The sequence below is a fragment of the Thunnus albacares genome, chromosome 1 (assembly GCF_914725855.1).
Source record: "Thunnus albacares chromosome 1, fThuAlb1.1, whole genome shotgun sequence".
Taxonomy (NCBI): domain Eukaryota; kingdom Metazoa; phylum Chordata; class Actinopteri; order Scombriformes; family Scombridae; genus Thunnus; species Thunnus albacares.
The window spans coordinates 14118458-14137298 of NC_058106.1; the positions used below are offsets into that span (position 1 = coordinate 14118458).

General features: G+C 37.6%; 2 protein-coding genes across 4 annotated transcripts; both read right to left on the reverse strand.

Annotated features, from left to right (window-relative positions):
* Positions 1-662: 662 nt before the first annotated feature.
* Positions 663-13669, reverse strand: zgc:123258 (uncharacterized protein LOC641502 homolog). 3 transcript variants are annotated; one of them, XM_044340362.1, is made up of 17 exons: positions 13408-13669; positions 10591-10701; positions 10081-10263; positions 9591-9680; positions 9230-9363; positions 8757-8914; positions 8551-8647; positions 8327-8428; positions 7109-7190; positions 6776-6850; positions 6456-6512; positions 5929-5982; positions 4673-4772; positions 4150-4230; positions 3495-3655; positions 1827-1860; positions 663-1157 (listed from the first exon to the last, which is right to left on the reverse strand). In XM_044340362.1, exons 1-17 carry the CDS (start codon positions 13459-13461, stop codon positions 1117-1119), a joined length of 1614 nt encoding a protein of 537 aa, XP_044196297.1. In that variant the 5' UTR covers positions 13462-13669; the 3' UTR covers positions 663-1116. The 3 variants fall into 3 exon arrangements, with proteins under 3 accessions (XP_044196297.1, XP_044196420.1, XP_044196370.1); XM_044340485.1 differs by lacking the exon at positions 5929-5982; XM_044340435.1 differs by lacking the exon at positions 1827-1860.
* Positions 13670-15065: 1396 nt separating this feature from the next.
* LOC122988283 (type-2 ice-structuring protein-like) lies at positions 15066-17558 on the reverse strand. The gene is made up of 6 exons (XM_044360488.1): positions 16980-17558; positions 16732-16828; positions 16502-16617; positions 16216-16350; positions 16022-16133; positions 15066-15456 (listed from the first exon to the last, which is right to left on the reverse strand). The coding sequence occupies exons 2-6, from the start codon at positions 16784-16786 to the stop codon at positions 15395-15397; spliced, it is 480 nt and encodes a 159-aa protein (XP_044216423.1). The 5' UTR covers positions 16787-16828; positions 16980-17558; the 3' UTR covers positions 15066-15394.
* Between the last annotated feature and the right edge of the window lie 1283 nt (positions 17559-18841).

Sequence of the window (18841 nt, forward strand, 5' to 3'; positions counted from 1 at the left end):
TTAAAAAGCGGATATTTCACAACCTGGCAACTCTAAACTTATTATTACTGGATTCTAACATGTCTATAAAGCATTATTATCAGTATTACTATTCATTGATGAAGCCATTAGTTACTACTTTTAAAAATCTTATTAGGTGTGCCATATTAGACAGTGATATTTTAGGGTTTGCTCTGTTTTGTAGATGTTTATAGTACACTGATACACAGTCCTAAATGAATCATGTCCAAAAGAGAAAGAAAATCCATTTAGAATATTTCATACATGCCTGTCAGAAGTTTGACTTTTGTTTGCACTGGCCTAAGGGCCTGTGTTCCCGAGCTGCTCCTTATAACGCTTTTTGCTCAATACAGCATATAACTGACAAGCTCTACTTAATCTTCTACACACTGGCAGCTTCCCTTTTTGCAGAATCCATTTGGCGAGTTTATTGATCAATACTTACTGTAGCACCGTCTGGCTCCTCAGCTACCTCACAGGACATAAAACCCCCCAGAAGTCCTCTCAAAACATGTCATTACTTTCTGTTGTACACTTATTAAATCCAAACAGAACAAGTCATTGTCTGCCTGCAGATAAGCTGTTCATTCAGGGCAAGATTTAGCTCAATGAAGAATCTGCGTGGAAGTTTCAACAGGGCAAGAAAAACACATCCAAAAACATTAAATATAAGTTGTTCATTTAATATAAGGCAACGAAAGAAATCACATCATACAAACAGGTTACACAGAAACCCCAAAAACCATTATCAAAAATGTATCATTTAGGCTACAAGTAATTTAAACCCCGATCCCCGCCTACCCCTGATGAAACAACTGTCAAGCTAAATATTATAAAGTGCTTTCTCTTTTTTTGTATGCAATAATCACCAAGGCAGGATGTATAGGCAAAGTCATTACAGTTTTCTGAACATGAATCTAACAGACCTTTCAGGCACTAACAAGCCTTTCAATCACTTAAAACATCTGTTTCCTCACACAAGCCATTCACAGCAGCCACAATTAACCCATACTGTTAAGAATCTGTTGATCAATAGAGTTCCCTTGCTTGGTAAATTTGATATTAAAATGTAAAAAAAAGCATCCAGCAGTTGGGTCCCTGCTCAACGCTGGTACGTCAGCATGTTTCTCTTTCTATGGGGCAGTCAGTTCTTCCCTCTGAAGAGAAAAGGAAGGAAAAAGTTAATCATTCTGTAGTTTGTTTGTTTCATTGAATACCAATAACAGACAACTGTCATTTAGATGGGATTTATAATGCATACTGCATTTTACTACAGTGAATGAGCAGTAACACATCCCAAATCCATGCCACAGTTCTCCAGAATTAACTGCAAGCAACAGCATGCAGATGGCAACATAAACACGTTGGTGACTGCATGACGGATGGAGTATTAGGAGTTTTGATTCCCGTTGGTTGGAACAGACGGAGGGTTTTAGAAAGCAGAAAGGGATAAAACAAACTGCAGAAATAAAGAGATGATGTTAAAGGTATTCCAGGGCCAGAGGTTTAACACAAGTCCACATTGTAGCATGGCTGAGAAGTTCCACAAACACATCAGAGGATTATTTTCAATCAACTAGGGACACCTAGTGGCCAGCTGATGTAAAACACTGCACTGTCCAAACTTTAAGGTCCTTTATTAGGTCTTTGTATTTAAATCATTTGAGTCATTGAATATCACATTGACCCTGGAAAACAGACGTTAAAATGTCAAAGGAAAAAGGGGATAAAAAGAAGCTGGTGAGAAGATAAGGCACTGCAGTAAGCGACACTGTAACATGGCAGGAGAGATGCAGGGATAGGTTCTGGTTTTGAGGGAAGCAAACCTGGCAGCAAAGGTTCCCTGGATGAGTCCAAGACCTGGTGAAGATGAAGCCAGGTCAGAATTATATTTTATCTTTATCCGCCTCTTTTTTTTTAGTCTCTCTCATACACGCAAGCAAGCAAGCACGCACGCACGCACGCACACACACGCACGCAATTCATAGGTTTTGATTAGGTTCATTCCTGTGAATTGGTGCTGTATGTAAACCTGCAGTGATTTGCAGCTCAACTGAGATAAAACATCAAAGTTAACATTCAGTATGTTGTTCTTAACGGTCTCATCTACAATTAAGTAACTTTGACATGTTCACTGTGATGGATTACCAGTCTAAAAGGAAGTTTCATTCTGTACAAGCAACAATTATCACAAATGGTTGCCTGGAGGGTACATAGATGGTTTGGATTAAGATAAACTGTACATAATTTAAAGTAAACAACTATTTGGCGGTCCTATTCTTACGTAGAAAAGAAGATCTAGGCTTCTGTTAAAAATCAGACGATAGGTGTTGTTATTCTCCAATGCTCCAATATTAAGTTAATTTGAAAGCAAACTCAATTCCTGTTCTCTATCATATCGGATTTGCTTTGTTTCCTTTGTGGAACATAAAGGGAACATACACACACACCAGACAAAGGAACATGTAAATGACAAATGTCTTTCCATTGCTGTACATTCAGCTCCTTATAGATAGCGCAGTATTGACAGATTGATTGATAGATTTGGTCAATATACTATTAGTGGGTGACTCATAGCCATCTCTGAATTGTTAGCCTCAGTAGACGAGCAATGACAGGGTAGTAATGCTGTACTGTTTTCTCAGCATCTCTAGTTGTGGAGAGCTGAGTGATGAAAGGTTTATGTAAAATGTGGGTTAGATTAAAGAGGATTTGAAACACAACTTAAGGCCCAGCAATAAAAGTCAGGAAATAAGCTTCAAATTAAAAATTGTGACTGCAGGTTCTAGTCCATATTTTCTTAAAATGACTCAAAATATTTAGAATATCTCATATATGTGGACCATGCAGCAAGTAAAACACAGCAGCAAGTTTTATGTTTTTACAGACACTAATTTTCCTCAACAGGACCAGTAAAGGGGCAGAGAAAAGTGCCTGGAATAACATCCATTGATGCTACCTTTCAACACAGGGACTAGTTTTCTTATAAGAGCCTCAGGTGGTCTTGTATGACTAGCTTTCTCTCAGTGCATTGAATGACAAACCAGGAACAACACAAGTTATTTAACTGTAGCTACAAGGCAGAGGTTTTTAGTGTTTAGTGTGTTGTTTCTGCAGACCAAGAGAAACTTGCTGTATGTGAATAGTAAGCTATTTTGTGGAGGCAAATAATGAAGCAGAGTTGATTATCGCTTTTTTTTTGCTGAACAGATAAGATGCTTATTTTATTATGTTACACACAGGCAGATTGGCACTAAAGCATGTTAGCCTTTTATATATATATTAGTAATGTAAATATTCAGTATTAGTGTCTGGCAGTGAGCATTTGTCTTGGCATTAAGTCTTGTAGTTTTTGACAGAGCACTGTGTTAAATGAACTGGTGGTGACAAGTTTTTAATCACTGATACAAAAGGAAAGCACTTCAGAAATACTGTCACAGCTGTCAATCAAACCGGTACAGAATTGTTTTGAATACTCTTCCTGTTCCTCTCACCTCATAGGTGGTTCCTGCCCAGAACTGCTTCATTTCTCCCCTGCACCCAGCCACCACGGCCGAGGTTATCAGGGTGAAGGGCACCAGGTAGAGCAGAGCAGGCTGGCCCATCCCTGACAGCAGCATCACAGCAAATGTTGTTATCATTCCCAGCAGATAGGCTACAGGAAATAGGACACAGACAGACATAATTTACAGATACAATCAGATCTTGAATCCAGAGACAACTAGTGGTTGGCAAAACAGATAGACAGATACACTTTTCACTGCGCAGAAGTATTAAAGAGACTCATTAAAGAGCTTTTGATACACATGTGAAACCAAAAACACTAGCATGTATAAGTTAATGTTACAAAATGAAGTCTAAAGTATGAAGTATGGAGTTCAGCCTGAAGAGTGTGTGAAGAAGAGCAAAAACTTCTGGCAAAGCTTGTTCAGATGAGATAAAACTAATATGGACGTGGGAATGTAGAAATATTTCTAAAATATGAAAAAATGACTGTATACTGTACATTTTTATATGTTTCAATTATTATTATTCCTTTTTCCAAAGACGCAAGTCAAATGACTCTGGTCAAAATGCCATGTTTACATGTGGTACTAGAAGGTTACAGCATATGAATAGCAAAATGCTTCTAGTTGAGCTGTAAGGTACCAATGCAGCAGCTGAGGAAGTAGATCTTCTTGCTGCTGTGGATCCAAACGTCAAACCTGCTGCAGTAGGCCACTAGGAGACCTGTTGGACCAATGAGGAAGCGGCAATGAGGGTGAGTCATACATCACACTACGAGATCCATTATTTGTCTGTCTCAGTTCAGATGGTGCTGCCATTTTGTCTTCTGCTTTTTAAAAATAGTTGGTTTTATTTGTAATTCAAAATGAAAGCAACACAAACTAAAATTAGGAAAGAAGTTATCAAAAGTAGCAACTTTAAACTAGTAACATTTCATCCAGCCTGAATTCTTCTCCGTAATCATAAATGACACATTACTTCTATTCTTTTTTTTTTATTCTTGTGTTTTGACTTCATTTGTTCAAACCATGTGTTTAGTATTTTCTTTCTTTTACCTCCATCAACTCGTATGTGTCTGACTGGCAACTATCAAACCACTGTTGTCTGTATAGAACATATTTACCAGGGATGTTTTAGGTGAAGACTGACAACACTTAAACCTCACCTGGAACAATGATATCTCCATAACCCAGAATGGAGAACTGCATCCCGCACAGGTTCTGAGCCCAAGCTGAGAACCGTGGGACACGCATCACCACAGGCAGCTGTGGAAAGAAAACATAATGACAAAGTGTGACAGCAGCATTACATGTATTAATGCAGTGGCTTACATTGACTCAATCTGACTGCAATCTCTTCATTTCATATGCCTTTCTCAAAGCTTTAACAAATACTGTATATTGATGTCATTTGCTTTTGAAGCCTTTGCTCTATTTTTTTTTTTTTTAACTCCCATCTGATTGCCATCTTTGGCTTTTCCAGTATGACAGAATCTGTGTGGATAGTAAGGAGGCAGGTGATGAGCGAACTCAACTGGAGCGAAGCTACAAATCACCAGAGAGGAAACAACTATCATCAGACAAGAGAGACAACTCTCAGATCGCCTGGTTGTTATAATCATTGGTCTAATAGCAAGTTCATCACCATTTAGGGTGTCAGTAAACAATGGCGGCAACAACAACTTCAAGTATGTTTTTCACTCTGTTCAGTCTTGAGGTAAACAACACACATACTAATTCTAAAACAATGTCTTACTCAACTGAAATGATAATACAGAAACATTCCCTAAACAAACAAAACTTAAAAAACACTGAAGCCAAAAGCCGTTTTTACAACAATGCAACAATAATAAATACACTACTCATAACTACTGTGTTCAAAATCCAAATGAGTGACTTATCAGCACCCACCACCTGAAAAATCATGTGAGCCTACATGTGTGTTTCTGTGGCTTGCTTCACATTTCCCTTTTATGAAAGGGTTATGTAAAAAAAATGCTTCCTCAAGCCTTGTTTTTAGAGGGAGATTGATATCCGTGGAGGAAAAATGTAATATAAATGAACAGGAACAGGATGTGCAGCCAGAAAAGAAATGTGGGAACACACCTGAACCCTGTAGATTCTTATATTCCTTTTCAGTTCACAGAATGCATTTTTACTTGTCACAAACTATACAGCATTTTTGTTAGTCTGTCAAATGTGTGTTCTTCTGCCAAATTTTGAGAATAAATCGTTAACGTTTGGATGGTCCATGTGTGTCACATTATAAAGAATATTATATGAAACAATAGTAAAGCCCAACATTTTATCTGGGAGCAGTTAAAGAAACTTTAGGAAAGTAGATTCTACTCATGAGATACTTTCCCCAGCCTGAGATGAAGCATCAGTACAAGGAGTAGATGGATAACAAGGCAAACCTTACTTTCTCAGAGGGAGCCTGGGGTTCAGCTGGGACTTCCACCATGTTACCTTGCGTCTACGACAGAGCCCACCCCACCCCAGCGCACAGTTAGTCAACCAGTCCATCATTCCACTCAGGATCAAACAACAAGCAGTGCAGATCAGCCAGGATGTTAATAAAGCCAGTACAAACTTGATGGGGAATTCCACCAAGCTTAGGTTTTAGCTTGCTGTTTGGAGCTTGAGTGAGAAAATTTATTTATTCACAGAGTGATGTTTCAGTCTTCATCCTCCTTATCGAGTAAACCATTTTCATTTTTCAATGTTTTGAGCTATGAGCAAAGAAAACAATCCCAGGGTAGTATGAAAATAAATGTTTACAGAAAACTTTAGGGGCAATGATGATAATAAAATTTGTCTTAAATCTAGATATTAAAACTAATAAGTAAGTTACTGTCCATTAGGTTTTTCCAACCATTTCAAAAACACCTACAAAGACAATTTGGTGGAGTTCCCCCTGAAGGTAGGAAGCAATGCAGGGAGACTTACCTTTTCTCCAGATGCATCTGGGCCCAGAGCAACCTGCACCATGATGCTGACTCCGTTCTGTTGAGAGATGCCAAACATTTATATTACAGTGTGTCCTCATCCTGACACTTTATAAAACCACGATGCATAGTTGTGTGTATGTTTCCCTTTGCAGCTCATCATTTTTCTTACTCAAAGCTTTCATGCATCAGTGTAATATCTCTGCTGGCTGCCAACATACTTTAAACTTGCAGATGACGAAAGACTCTAATATTAAGGAGTGGCGTAATATGATCATAAAAAACGTCACTGATGTTTAAACAAAGTAATGCATCTCATACCTTGGTGAAGAAAGGAGTGATGAAAACGAAGAAGACGTCATATACAAGCAGGAGGCTCAGAAGAATCACACAGATCTATGAAGTAATGGGGGAAAAACAGATTGTACTCAATTCAAGAACTACAAAAATATATTTCATCGTTACTGCAAATGTAGGCACTGCTTTATAATTATCACATTAATGGATGCATGTACAGGAGTCTGTCTAATGGCAGTAAATGTAAAAAAAATAAACTTTAATGAATATAAGTGACACTAAAAGAACTCTTCATGCCTAACAAAGCACAAGGGATATGTGCCTTCAGACAAGCAGAGAGGTGCTGTGATGAGGTACCTTGAAATTGGACAGTGAAATGGTCTTCATGAAGTTGAGGCAGAAAGCAATGCCGAGCAGATCCTGCAAGATCCAGATCCATCTACAGGACACAAACAAAGCTTGTGTTTTAAACTTGCTAATTTACAAAATGAATACTGACAATGTTTTCAGACAGGAGTATCAACCAATACTGTCAACTTGTTACCACTTAAATTTATCAATGTTAGTTATTTCTTAAAACCAGACACAGACTTTTAGTAGACCTGAGGACTTGGTGAGTTTGTGGTACAAATAGGAGGTGCATCAAGTTACACATATGAGTGATAATTCTGATCATGACACAAAGCCTACAGCTGCACAAATATATATCAAATGGATTTTAGAGCCCCGGTGGATTTTGTTAGAAATTTTACATGAACTGCATCAGTTTTCACAGAGAAACTTAAAGATGTGCTTGTCAATAACGTCAGCAAAACGCTTCGGATGTTTTTGACTTTCACATACATAAACTCACACTAAGCTGTCGGAATAACAGAATAACAATGAAAACAAGTTATGTTAAGGACATTGTGACATGGAGGCTGAGAATATCACCTCCTGTGTGCTGCATTAATTGCCAACATCAGTATCACACTGGACATAATCAGTTGTGATAATGAGGTTATTATTTAAGCTGCATTGTTATTTAAGATGTACAAAATACAATACTACTGATACAGTAATCCTTCATGTCTTACAGAACACATCAACTCTGCATCTTAAAGGGATTCTGAAGTTTGCAAGAAAATATGTTTTCATGAATATATCTCAATTCACACAGCAGCATGCTCCTATATTTATTCAGTAATTGCCTTCACAAGCATGTGTCACCATGTCATCATAAAGAAATGATGTCCTGCATCCTACAGTGATGGTGATGAGGTGCGGTGATGGGGGAATATAAAATTGCTACAATTACCTTTCTGGACAAGTTGAGTTCTCTGCTGGCTATATAAATGTATTACTTTAGCAAATTAACACTAAAGCAGGCTACTAACGCTAAATTGATAATGTTGTAATCTAGAGCACTGCTGCTGTGATACTGTGACCCATTTACCAGATTGTTTTTACCCATGACAACTTCCTGCTTTACCACCAAAAAAAGTCCCCTGCAGTGGTGGCATGGGTATGTCTGTGTGAAACTGAAATTGCAGTTTTTTTTCTGGGTGTGGTTGAGCATGTGCGCCCTCACAGTACCTCTCTTCATTCCTGTAGACTCCCCAGATCACAGCAATGGTAATGCACACAGCAGCCAGTATGAGAGACCTCACTGAGAAGTTTGAATTTCGGATAGTGAAGCTGGAAAAAAAAAAGACACAAACAAACACACTTAAATAAACAAAACGCTTTCAGGAGATGAGGTTTTCTTGCCAGAGTATGAAGAGGGACAGCGGCAAACATGACTCAGTTTGATGTCTTACCTCCCAGTGGGACAATGCATTTTTTCCATCACTGCATCTAGACAGCTGAACAGCGCGGTGGCAGATGCCAGGCAGAATATAGCGATAATGATGTAAACTGGGGGGGAAAAAAGGAGAAGAATTCACATCAGCAAAACACCAGATATTTGTACTCCTTTGGAATACATGAGTGCTTTTGTTTGTTTGTTATTTTTTGTCCCGCTCACCGAGGATGTTGTAGAAGTAGTACATGAGGACGAGCATCCCGCACATCAGGGCAACGAAGATAACCACTTTGAGAGGAGAGTACAGGGAAAGCTCTCCACTGTCTGCTTTGTTTTCACCACTTCCTCCCCCTCCCCCGACACTAGTGCTCAACCGGTCTCTGCAACAAACAGCAAAACATTAGAATAGTTTTGTATGTTTTTCCATGTCCTTCATTCCCTATGCTGACACTAATTTGATAAAATGTGTTATAACAGCACTGCAATAAATATAAACTTTAAGAGGGTATATATTGCTATTGATTATGATATTCCATCTACATCCATCACTAGCTATCTTCACAGTGATGTTATCTAGTTGACATTTACACTGCATATCAACAACATTAAAAACCATCCGTCCATCTGTCATCTCTGCTCTAGTTTGAATGTGTCAAACTTTACAGATGTGAGCTTGTATATGTGTAATATCTCACCTCTCACATGCCCCGCTCCAGAAACCCCCCAATGCAACTGTGACAATGGAAATCAGTAGCATGACGGCAATGCTCGGATCAATTCTTGAGTGTAGTGGAGCATAAAGCTTCACCTGCATATTTTCACCAAACACCTGACGACATACACGAACATGAGGATATTTAATTAGCAAATCTGCACCCACATTGACATTCTTGTTGTTTTGTGAGTCATTCTGAGAAAAGCAAAACAGTGGGCAGAATGAATGAAGAATGAGGGGAGGAGGAGGGTATGGGGATAGGCAAGGTTACAGTCAGGTATGGAACAACACTTAATTCAATAGCACCCAAAAAAAAAAAAGTAAAGACAGAAGTGTCTGACCTGCTGTGCTTCCAGGAAGTCCCTGTACCTCATGAGTGCCAGGGGAATATGGACCTTTGCATACTCTGAGTTATTGGCTGATGGAGTGATCTGAAGAGCCGAGTAGCGCAGAAGAGATTTTTATAAATACAGTTGGTTAGACATGGGAAAAAAATAAATCCTAACTAGCTTTTGGTGAGATTTTCATTCATTTTATGCATGGTATATTGTCAAAGAAATATGTAAAAGGTGACACAAATCATGACGAAAAGGAACAAAAAGATTTGTTTTACAGAGAAACAGAAATGAAAAATCTTGACATCCACACCACTGTTCTGCCACTTCCTTATTTCTGAATCACTTCTGCATTAGTATCTTGCATGTCACACTGATTTATCAGTACAGACAAAATAACAAAAAGGATCCTCCATGGGAGCTATGTGACTATTTAAAACACATCCCTTTAGGATTAATCAATTAAAAGAAATATAGATTGATGTAAATGTCCTACCAAAGTTTTGTTGCTGGCAATGAGCAAAGTTGTAGCTCCGAGACTCTGAGCAACCAGAGCTTTCTGGCTGAAATCACACTCCCCCCTCATCACCACCAACGCTTTGCCCCTAACCACCTCTGGAGTGACCCCTGAGTCGTCGCACAGAAGAGTGGAGGTCATGTTCACCATTGAATACTGCAACTGGAAAGTAAAGAGGAAAATTTCATGTAACTTTCTCCATTATAACCTTGGGAAACATATGAGAAGTCACACAGATACTACGTGTTACAGTACAACAAAATAATTTCATCTATGGTCATCATCATTACTTCTTCATTGTAAATTATATGGTCACCATTTTAATCAAAGTGGTAAATACACCAACCTCCAGGTTGTTAATAAAGGCTGTAAGGTGCTAATAAGTCGTCTCCACTGACAACTAGCTGGCAGGTGACCATATATTGTTACAAAATAGATACAAAACAGAACAAATAGCTTAGAAATTCAGTAACAGTCTGAGAAACTTACAGCAGTATCGAGAGTTTGTGATAGGGGGGTCCAGGAGTGATTGTGGACGATGCAGTACTCCTGATCTGTAACTCCATCTGAAATGTGCAAGATCGCTTCTTGGCAGTTTATCTGTTGGGAGGACAATGTAAAGTGTTGGAGAAAATGTATTAAATAAATATATTAGTCTTATCAGATCAAATGGATGAATCAGACTAACATACTATGCTGACTTAAGGAGGGAACAGAAAGCAGTTGATGAATAGTAGCTGGCCTGACAAACATATGCTGCCTCCCAGTAAGACTAGATTTGTTGCTTTGAACTTTAAAACCAGGCTAATTTCAATTAATTCAAATTACAGTTTTTTTCCATCTTCTTGGTTACATATATATACTGTTCCAACATCATCTCAATGACTACATTTGAATATGTAATTAGAACCTGTCACACACCAAGCGCTGTTATTTCACCTGCAAATCAACAAATGCCTGCTTTTTGAGATGTGTTAAGGATCAGAATGACCTAAAGCCATCTTTAAGCTTTTAGGCTGTCTTCTTCTTTGGTGGTTACAGCAAACCAAATAGAGCTGCAACAATTAATGGATTAGTTGCTGACTACTGAATTAATCGCCCACTATTTTGATAATCTATTAATTGTTTTAAGTCATTTTTTAAGAACAAAAGTACAAATTCTCCGATTCCAGCTTCTAAAATGTGAATATTTTCTGGTTTCTTAAGTCTTCTATATAGTAAACTGAATATCTTTGGGTTGTGGACTGTTGGTCAGACAAATCAAGACATTTGAGTAAGTCACTTTGGGCTTTGGGAAACAGTGATCAACATTTTTCACCATTTTCTGACATTTTATAGACCAAAAAACTAATTGGTTAATCAAGAAAATAATGGACAGATTAATTGATAATGAAAATAGTTTCTTGCAGCTCTAAAACCAAATACTGTCAACCTACAAGCAGTGACAAACACACAACTGTACTGTGATCATAATAGTCTCTTTTTTTTGTTTCCCATCACTTTATTTATAGAAAGCGTCACTTCCAACATGTGTGGCATTAAGACTATAGCAGAAAACAATTAGGTATCATAATGAAGTAAAGATAATTTTGTTGATACAGTCAACATGGTAACAGGACAAAGGCTCAAAGTAATAATAATAACTAAATAAATAGAGAGAAAAATAACTTAGCAGAAAAGGTAGGCAATAAAATCAGATATCTCTAAAAAAAATTCTTGGGGCATACAGACTGTATGTGCAAATTTTTTATTGTTTATAAGTTGGATAGACTCAAAATAATTTCTAAATTCAATCAGGAAAAGTTCAAATGATGGGCGAGACCTATGGATTTATGGATGTGAAATTTACCCAGTAAAATGAATAAACTGACTGTTGAACTTTCTGCTTTTGTTTTCATAGTATAGTATTAAATCCATGGCTCCCAGCTTCACTGAATGGTTGGTTTGAGTGTCAAAATAATCAAATCCTGATATAATATACTGACATTCATAAAATAGATGTTTAGTTGTGTCTTCTTTATTTTTTTATAATAAATTTAAAAAAAAAATCAAATTTGTTATTGATATCTACAAATCTTGAGACAGATTTGTTGGTGGGATACATATATATAATAAACAAAAACACAATTTTGTAATATACTTCTTTCAGTTTGTTGGGGAAAACACATCTATATGGGAGAAGCTGTGTGGTTTCCCACTGAATGTTAAAAGTGATTATAAATAGTTTGTTAAAATGAAGATACATGTCTGACCTCATTCTAACTAGTAGTACAAGTAATAAAAAATACTTCCTTATGTCGGTGACGTCAGTGGAAAAACACCGTCCATCAAACCTCAAGCCTGTACTCCCCTCCGTCTTTCCTCTGCCTTTCCCCCGGGGTATGATTTCACTTTTTAAAAGGTTTTATGGTAAATGACAATCACCCTAGACTGTTAGGTGCAACTGAGACAACTGTTGGGAAAACTTGTTTTTCATGGCAAACTAAGATATTTTTTTTTGGACGAACAAAGCCAAAGAGATCCTTTAAAATGCTTCACAGGCTTTTATCAAACTAATCATTATCTGCAGAAACTCGATAAAAAGACATTGATGTAAGTTGTACCTTTTGTGGGGAGCTCAGAGAAACTCTGTCTTTGACCCACACACAAAACAACCTGTCAAGATTTATTGTTCACCTCTCTGCCCGCAGCTCTGATTAATTTGCTTTTACTATTTTGACCAAATTTTACATCCACAAATCCAAATTCTTAAGCAGAAACCCACACTTTTCAGAGATGACTGTCTATATTATATAATACATTTCTTCACTATGTGAATGTACAGACTGGTAAAACGTATAAACGTATAACCACTGTAAGCTTTACAAGATATTTAACTATCTATTGTTTATTACAACCTTAAGTCCTCCTCACACAAGATATAGAAGTCTCACAATAAACCTGTTTAAAAAAAACCCTCAAGCTACAGCGTTATACCTGCATAAATACACTAAATTGAATTGAGCAGTTTCGGTAACTTTTTATCAACAGTAACGTCTTCTCAGTGCGTTCATTAGCCTGAACCACACTAGCTAACGGTGCTAAGTGGACGAACATTAGCTAACGTTAGCTCTCCGACAGCAGTCATTTCTCGCGGTGTTTACCGGACAACACATATATTCAGATATTCAGATGATCACAGTCCTTTGACTAAATGCTCCGGGTATCATTTACACAGTTACAGTGCTCACAGCTAACATATTATCGACTTATCAGGCCCGTCGCAAGCTAACCTTCAGTTTCAGTCATCAACGTCCGTCCACTTACCTGCGATGTCGAGAAAATAACCGACAAAATGACGATTATGACAGATCTTTCCATTCTGGCAACATCCGCTTTTTTACAGAGTCTGGCAGAATCAACATTAATTCACTTGTATCCGGCACGGAGACACTTTTTTATTCACTATGTTCCTCGTATCTTCATGGCCGTTGTTAAGCTACCAGGCACTTCCTGTGTTGTTCTCTTGACACATGACCGCTGCTGTATGAAGACGACACATGACACGCTGACCCACTGCTTTCTGTTTCACCTCGCAGAGTCTAAACAGCTTCTTCTTATTGGTTTTCAGTGGCCGCTGGTGTCGCATTACCGCCATCTACTGAATTTAAACTAAAAAATCTGACTAAATAAAATAATCCTTTCCTACCCATTTCCCACTCTTCATAATGCACTTACAATGTAAACAATGGGGGCCAAAATCCACAAGCCTCTTCTGTGCAAAGATGTTGAAGTTTACCTGAAGCTGAAAATATATTTAGTGCCAAAATCCCTCTTTTTGTTACTATACTTCCATTGCATGGGAAACACTGTCAGAGGAAACACAAATAGGGAATTTGATGCTAGAAAGACTGTAAGTGTGGCAGATATCCACTTGATATGACTAAATCAGACTGCTGAAGCCTCATATAAGCTTCAACTTTTAAATGCGTTTTTGCACAAAATGACTGTGTGGACACACTGTGGATCTTGTCCTCCATCACTTACATTGAAAGCACATTTGAAGGAGATCTTTTACAAGAGGAATGATTACAGCGAGCAAAACCTCTTTCACTGTTCATATGGGCACCTGACTGTGACAGACTAGAAAGATTATGAACCTATCCTTTAAGTAGAAGTACATGGAGTGTTTTGTTAACACTCCTATGAAGACATTTTATATGATCACAACTGTTTTGATATATTGTCATTCATTCTTTTTATACACCAAAGTTATGAATGCTTCACAAGTGGAGTTATAGTTGCTGCCAAATACATTAATAAACACTTACAAATGTCCTCATAGCTACAATTACATTTAAGTGGTTTATAAGCCATTTAGACCAGGATCATGGCCATCTTCTTTTCACATGTCCTGGAGATGCCATCCTGATCTGGTCCTTCTGCTGTCCAAGGTGACAAGTCATCAGAGTCCCTTCTTTGGACCAGACTTGTTTGTTTTTATGTGTTTCTGCTTCTCTCTCTCTTCCTCCTCTCCTTCACTCTCATGACATTCTCCTCTGTGTCTGTCTCTCCTCTTTATCCTATTTTCCTTCTCTCCTGTCATTCTCTGTCTTTCCCTCTCTTTGTCACCTCTTTTTCTCCTGTCTTTCTCTCTCCTCCTTCTCTGCTCTTTTTACCCCATCCCAGCTCTGTCTTTCAATGTCCTCACTTTTCTTATTTCTCTACTTCCTTTCTCTCCTCTTTCCTCCTCTTTCTCTTCTTCTGACCAGTTTGTTCAGATGGTATGTTTATGAAATATATACGCATAAGCACATTTCTGACACACTTGTGGTCTTCATGTAAACACGTACTGTATGTCTATGACATTTTAAGTAATGTTGCAGTATGTGTGTCACTGTTGCATAAATATTGACCTGAATGTGTGTATGATGGAAGACAGTTATATCCAGACAAACAGTGGACTCACAGATTCACAGACCAGCTTGTTTCAGTCCTTGAAACTTTTAATTTTGGAAACCGGTAATACAAGAAGCGTTTTTGTTTGCTTGTGAGGATTATAAAGCATTTGTTTTATAACTATTTAAGCTCCTCTTATTAAAGACATTATTTAGCTGATTTTGCATGGACATGGGCCACATCTGCTCTTGTCGCTTCATCCTGTATAGTTAAACAGAAATATAAATGATTACAGTTGAGATATGAGATGTAGAGACTTAAGATTTAGACTTTAGGACTGCTGATGCAAACATTCACACAATCGCTCCTCCACCAAATGTGTGAGTTGGATGCATGTCTCTGCATCGGCTCAGGATTAATTGGCCGGTTTCACACACATTGATTCAAGTCCAAAGAAGCAGTTCAAGTTATCCCAGCATTCTTTATCTGTAAACACCAAAAATCACAGAATTAATTTAGTGGTACAGAAACCAACACTTAAACTGTCTAATGAGGCCAAGCTCACATCACTACACAGACAGACAGAGACACAGATGAGATACAGACTTGTTCTAAGCAACAGTTATAGGTCAAACTTGTTGACCGTCATCACACCACCAGTATGATGTTCTCCACACTCTGCCATTGAGAAATATTGACTGTTTTTTTAGATTTGGTAGTTTTAGAATATGTATTGTAGACTAATTAAACTGAATGCATCAATATTTTAGCAGGTTTCACATTACAGAGAAGTAAGCTTAATGTGAACTGAAGACAAATCTGATAAAAAAAATAAAAGAAAAATGTATTGCTGTCAAGTGACTTGATAAATCTGATTTGAAAGAGTTAGTCTAAACAGCATGTGCTTTATTTATCACTGTTTCTATTATTCAACACTCATGATTTTACAGTGAAAAATTTACAAAAATTGAAGGACACATTTTTCAGCACACCTGCCCTTCGTCAGTTAACCTTTCACTCTTAAGCTTCATAACATGTTGTGATTTACCTCCAGAATTAATCCGGATACAGTTCTGACCGGGACTAGGACGTGGATCACCACACCATTCTTGGAAGTTGAAAGGTGTACCGTCAATCCAGAACCAAGAACCTACCTAGACAACAGGATACAATATATGTCTCCAGTTAGATAATGTAGAGTAGAATACTTTATTCATCAGTGTAATGATAAATTACCGATTGGCAATCTGAGCCTCCAATCCATGTGTTTTCCAGCATTACAGCATTTGCCTCTATAATGCTCCGAATCTTATGGTTCTCTTCAATGCTGTGTATCGATGCAAGGTTTGCGCCCATGGACTGACAGTTTGACTAAGGTGAAGATAAACAGACATACAGACTAAGTGACATTGCAAGAAGACAAATATTACAAGGAATACACCAATTTAGAGGGAGATGACAATTTACTTGTGCAAGTCAACACTGCCAGAATTTTAGAATTATTTTAATCCATCCTGATTACCTGGGCCTTCGCCCAAGTCAAGGGTCTTGGAACAAAGTGGAAACAGCGACCTTCATAATGATCCCAGTTGTTAGGACAAGGCCCTCTTTCATTGATAGACAGCACCTCAGAGCTGTCTGTTGAGGACAAAGAAGAGGAAAAGGTAATGTATCAGTATGATTTCAAAGTTCTGAGAAGCACATTGTACAGTATTTCCTTTGGAATGACACACACAAAGCCTAAACACTCACTATTTGCTCTAGTCAGAGCCATCATGGTGAAAATAAGGAGCGATACAGCCAGCATCCTTGGGGTGAAGATGACGCAGATGTCAAAGATGATGATTACCTTCAAAAGGGAAAAACATATAAATTGAAAATAATCACAAGAGAGCTGATGTGTACAGGAGAGATGTGGTGGCTGTGACAAGGATGAAGGAGACAAGATGATGATGAGGAGAAGCAGAAAAAAGAGGAGGAGAAGGGAGAAAGTTGCAAACCTGCAGGAAAAGATATCTTCTTTCTTGGCAGTGTCAACCTGTGGACTTGTCTTCCTATGGAGATACTGAACGAGAGAAAGACCAACTCTTATATACAGTTACCTATCTTATGTAACATTATTTAATATATTCATTGATTTTACTGACTAAACCAAATCAACAAATCAAAGGGCACCCCAACAAACAGCTGTTTTAACAGCAAATATTGTTTGAAAGTGAATCCCGGCAGCCTCCCATATGATCATTACCAGTAAGGGCTATTTACACTTATGCTGTGATGCAAGCAGATAATTTATACTTTACTCCATTAAAATGTGACTGACACAATATTAGTTAGATAATAAATGCTTAGATCTGGTGATACTCTTAAAAGATGAATTTTATTCAAATTAAATATACATATTGTAACAGACCTGTTGTAAGAAACAGTGACTGCTTTTGAATTTAAGGCATTTCGTTTTGCTACATCTACATGTTTTATATTACTGTATCATTTTGCATGTATTTGAAATCTTTGAAAATATGATACATCAATTATTTTGCAGAAGAGAATCAGCTGGATGCAGGCCTTTTAAACACAAGACTTTTTGACTTGTCACAGTAGGAGTAAAAACTAAAATGAATAAAGGCTAAATTCTATTCAGCTGCTCCACTTTCAGGGTCCTGTTTATTGTGTATGCTGGCTCGATGTTTGACCCTATATTTAAGATTAGGTATAAAAGAAATCAATCAGAAATCCAGAGCTGTTCTGACCTATTAACATCTGCCATGAGATGGTGTTCAGGCATGGGGGTGAGAGATGTGTATTAATAGCAATGAGCTTATAAAAATATACCCTTTCACCAAAAATGTAATATTTTGACAGATGTTGTGCTCAAGGCAAAAGAGAACACATGCTCTCTCCACAAAAACTGCGGTCCTCACAACACACAGACAAAAGAAAATTGGGGCTTTGAAACAAAGATGATTTGGGTTTGTCAAAACCAACAGTTTATAACATTAAAAAAAGAATTGACCTTTAATGTGACTGCATCAATGCCTGAACACTCACTCTAACCACTGGAGGGCGAACTGCGCCAGCTTTAGTGAGAGTTAATATACTAAAAGCCATACATGCTTACATATGGCCAATATGACGATTTTGTATCAAGTAAATAAACTATTTTCCATCAGTGTACAACATCAAACTAAGACAAGGAAGAATACAGAGCACAAAATATCAACAAAGCAGTTGTGTTTGCACCCTCATTCATGAGCAGGGGAGCATTGCAGACACGAGATGCCATCAGGTGGATGTAGAGTACTAAAGCAGTGCACACACACCGTATAAAGCCATACACCTTTCCTGTTACTATGCGCCACTGAATTACACAAACCCAAAGTAAATAGCACCAGAAAATGTACTCTGACCTATCAAAGACCTTCTGACCAGCTGAACAAATCATGACAAAGTGTATAAATATATAATAATATAAAAGCAGCTGTGTCAGCAAAAAAATATGTCCTGTTGTATAAATTTGTTATTTTTTAATAAAATAATATTTTAAATCATTTTTTTCAATAAAGTTTAAAGCCCCAACAACAGGTAGCATATAGCATATACTCTTATGTATATCTCTAGAGATTCTTTCATTGGAACCCAACATATGAAATTTTGTTGCCATGGCTACTGTATGATCAGTGAACTGAGTAACCTCTCATCACTTTAAGTGACTCATGTTTGACTATTTATAGGTAAGATTTGAACAACAATATCGTTCAGTTTCAGCAATATTTCTGTTGGTCTCAATTAATGTATTGAGTGAATGGTAATAGATTCATGTTAATACCCAGTTCGTTTTTACATTCATAATTACGTTGTA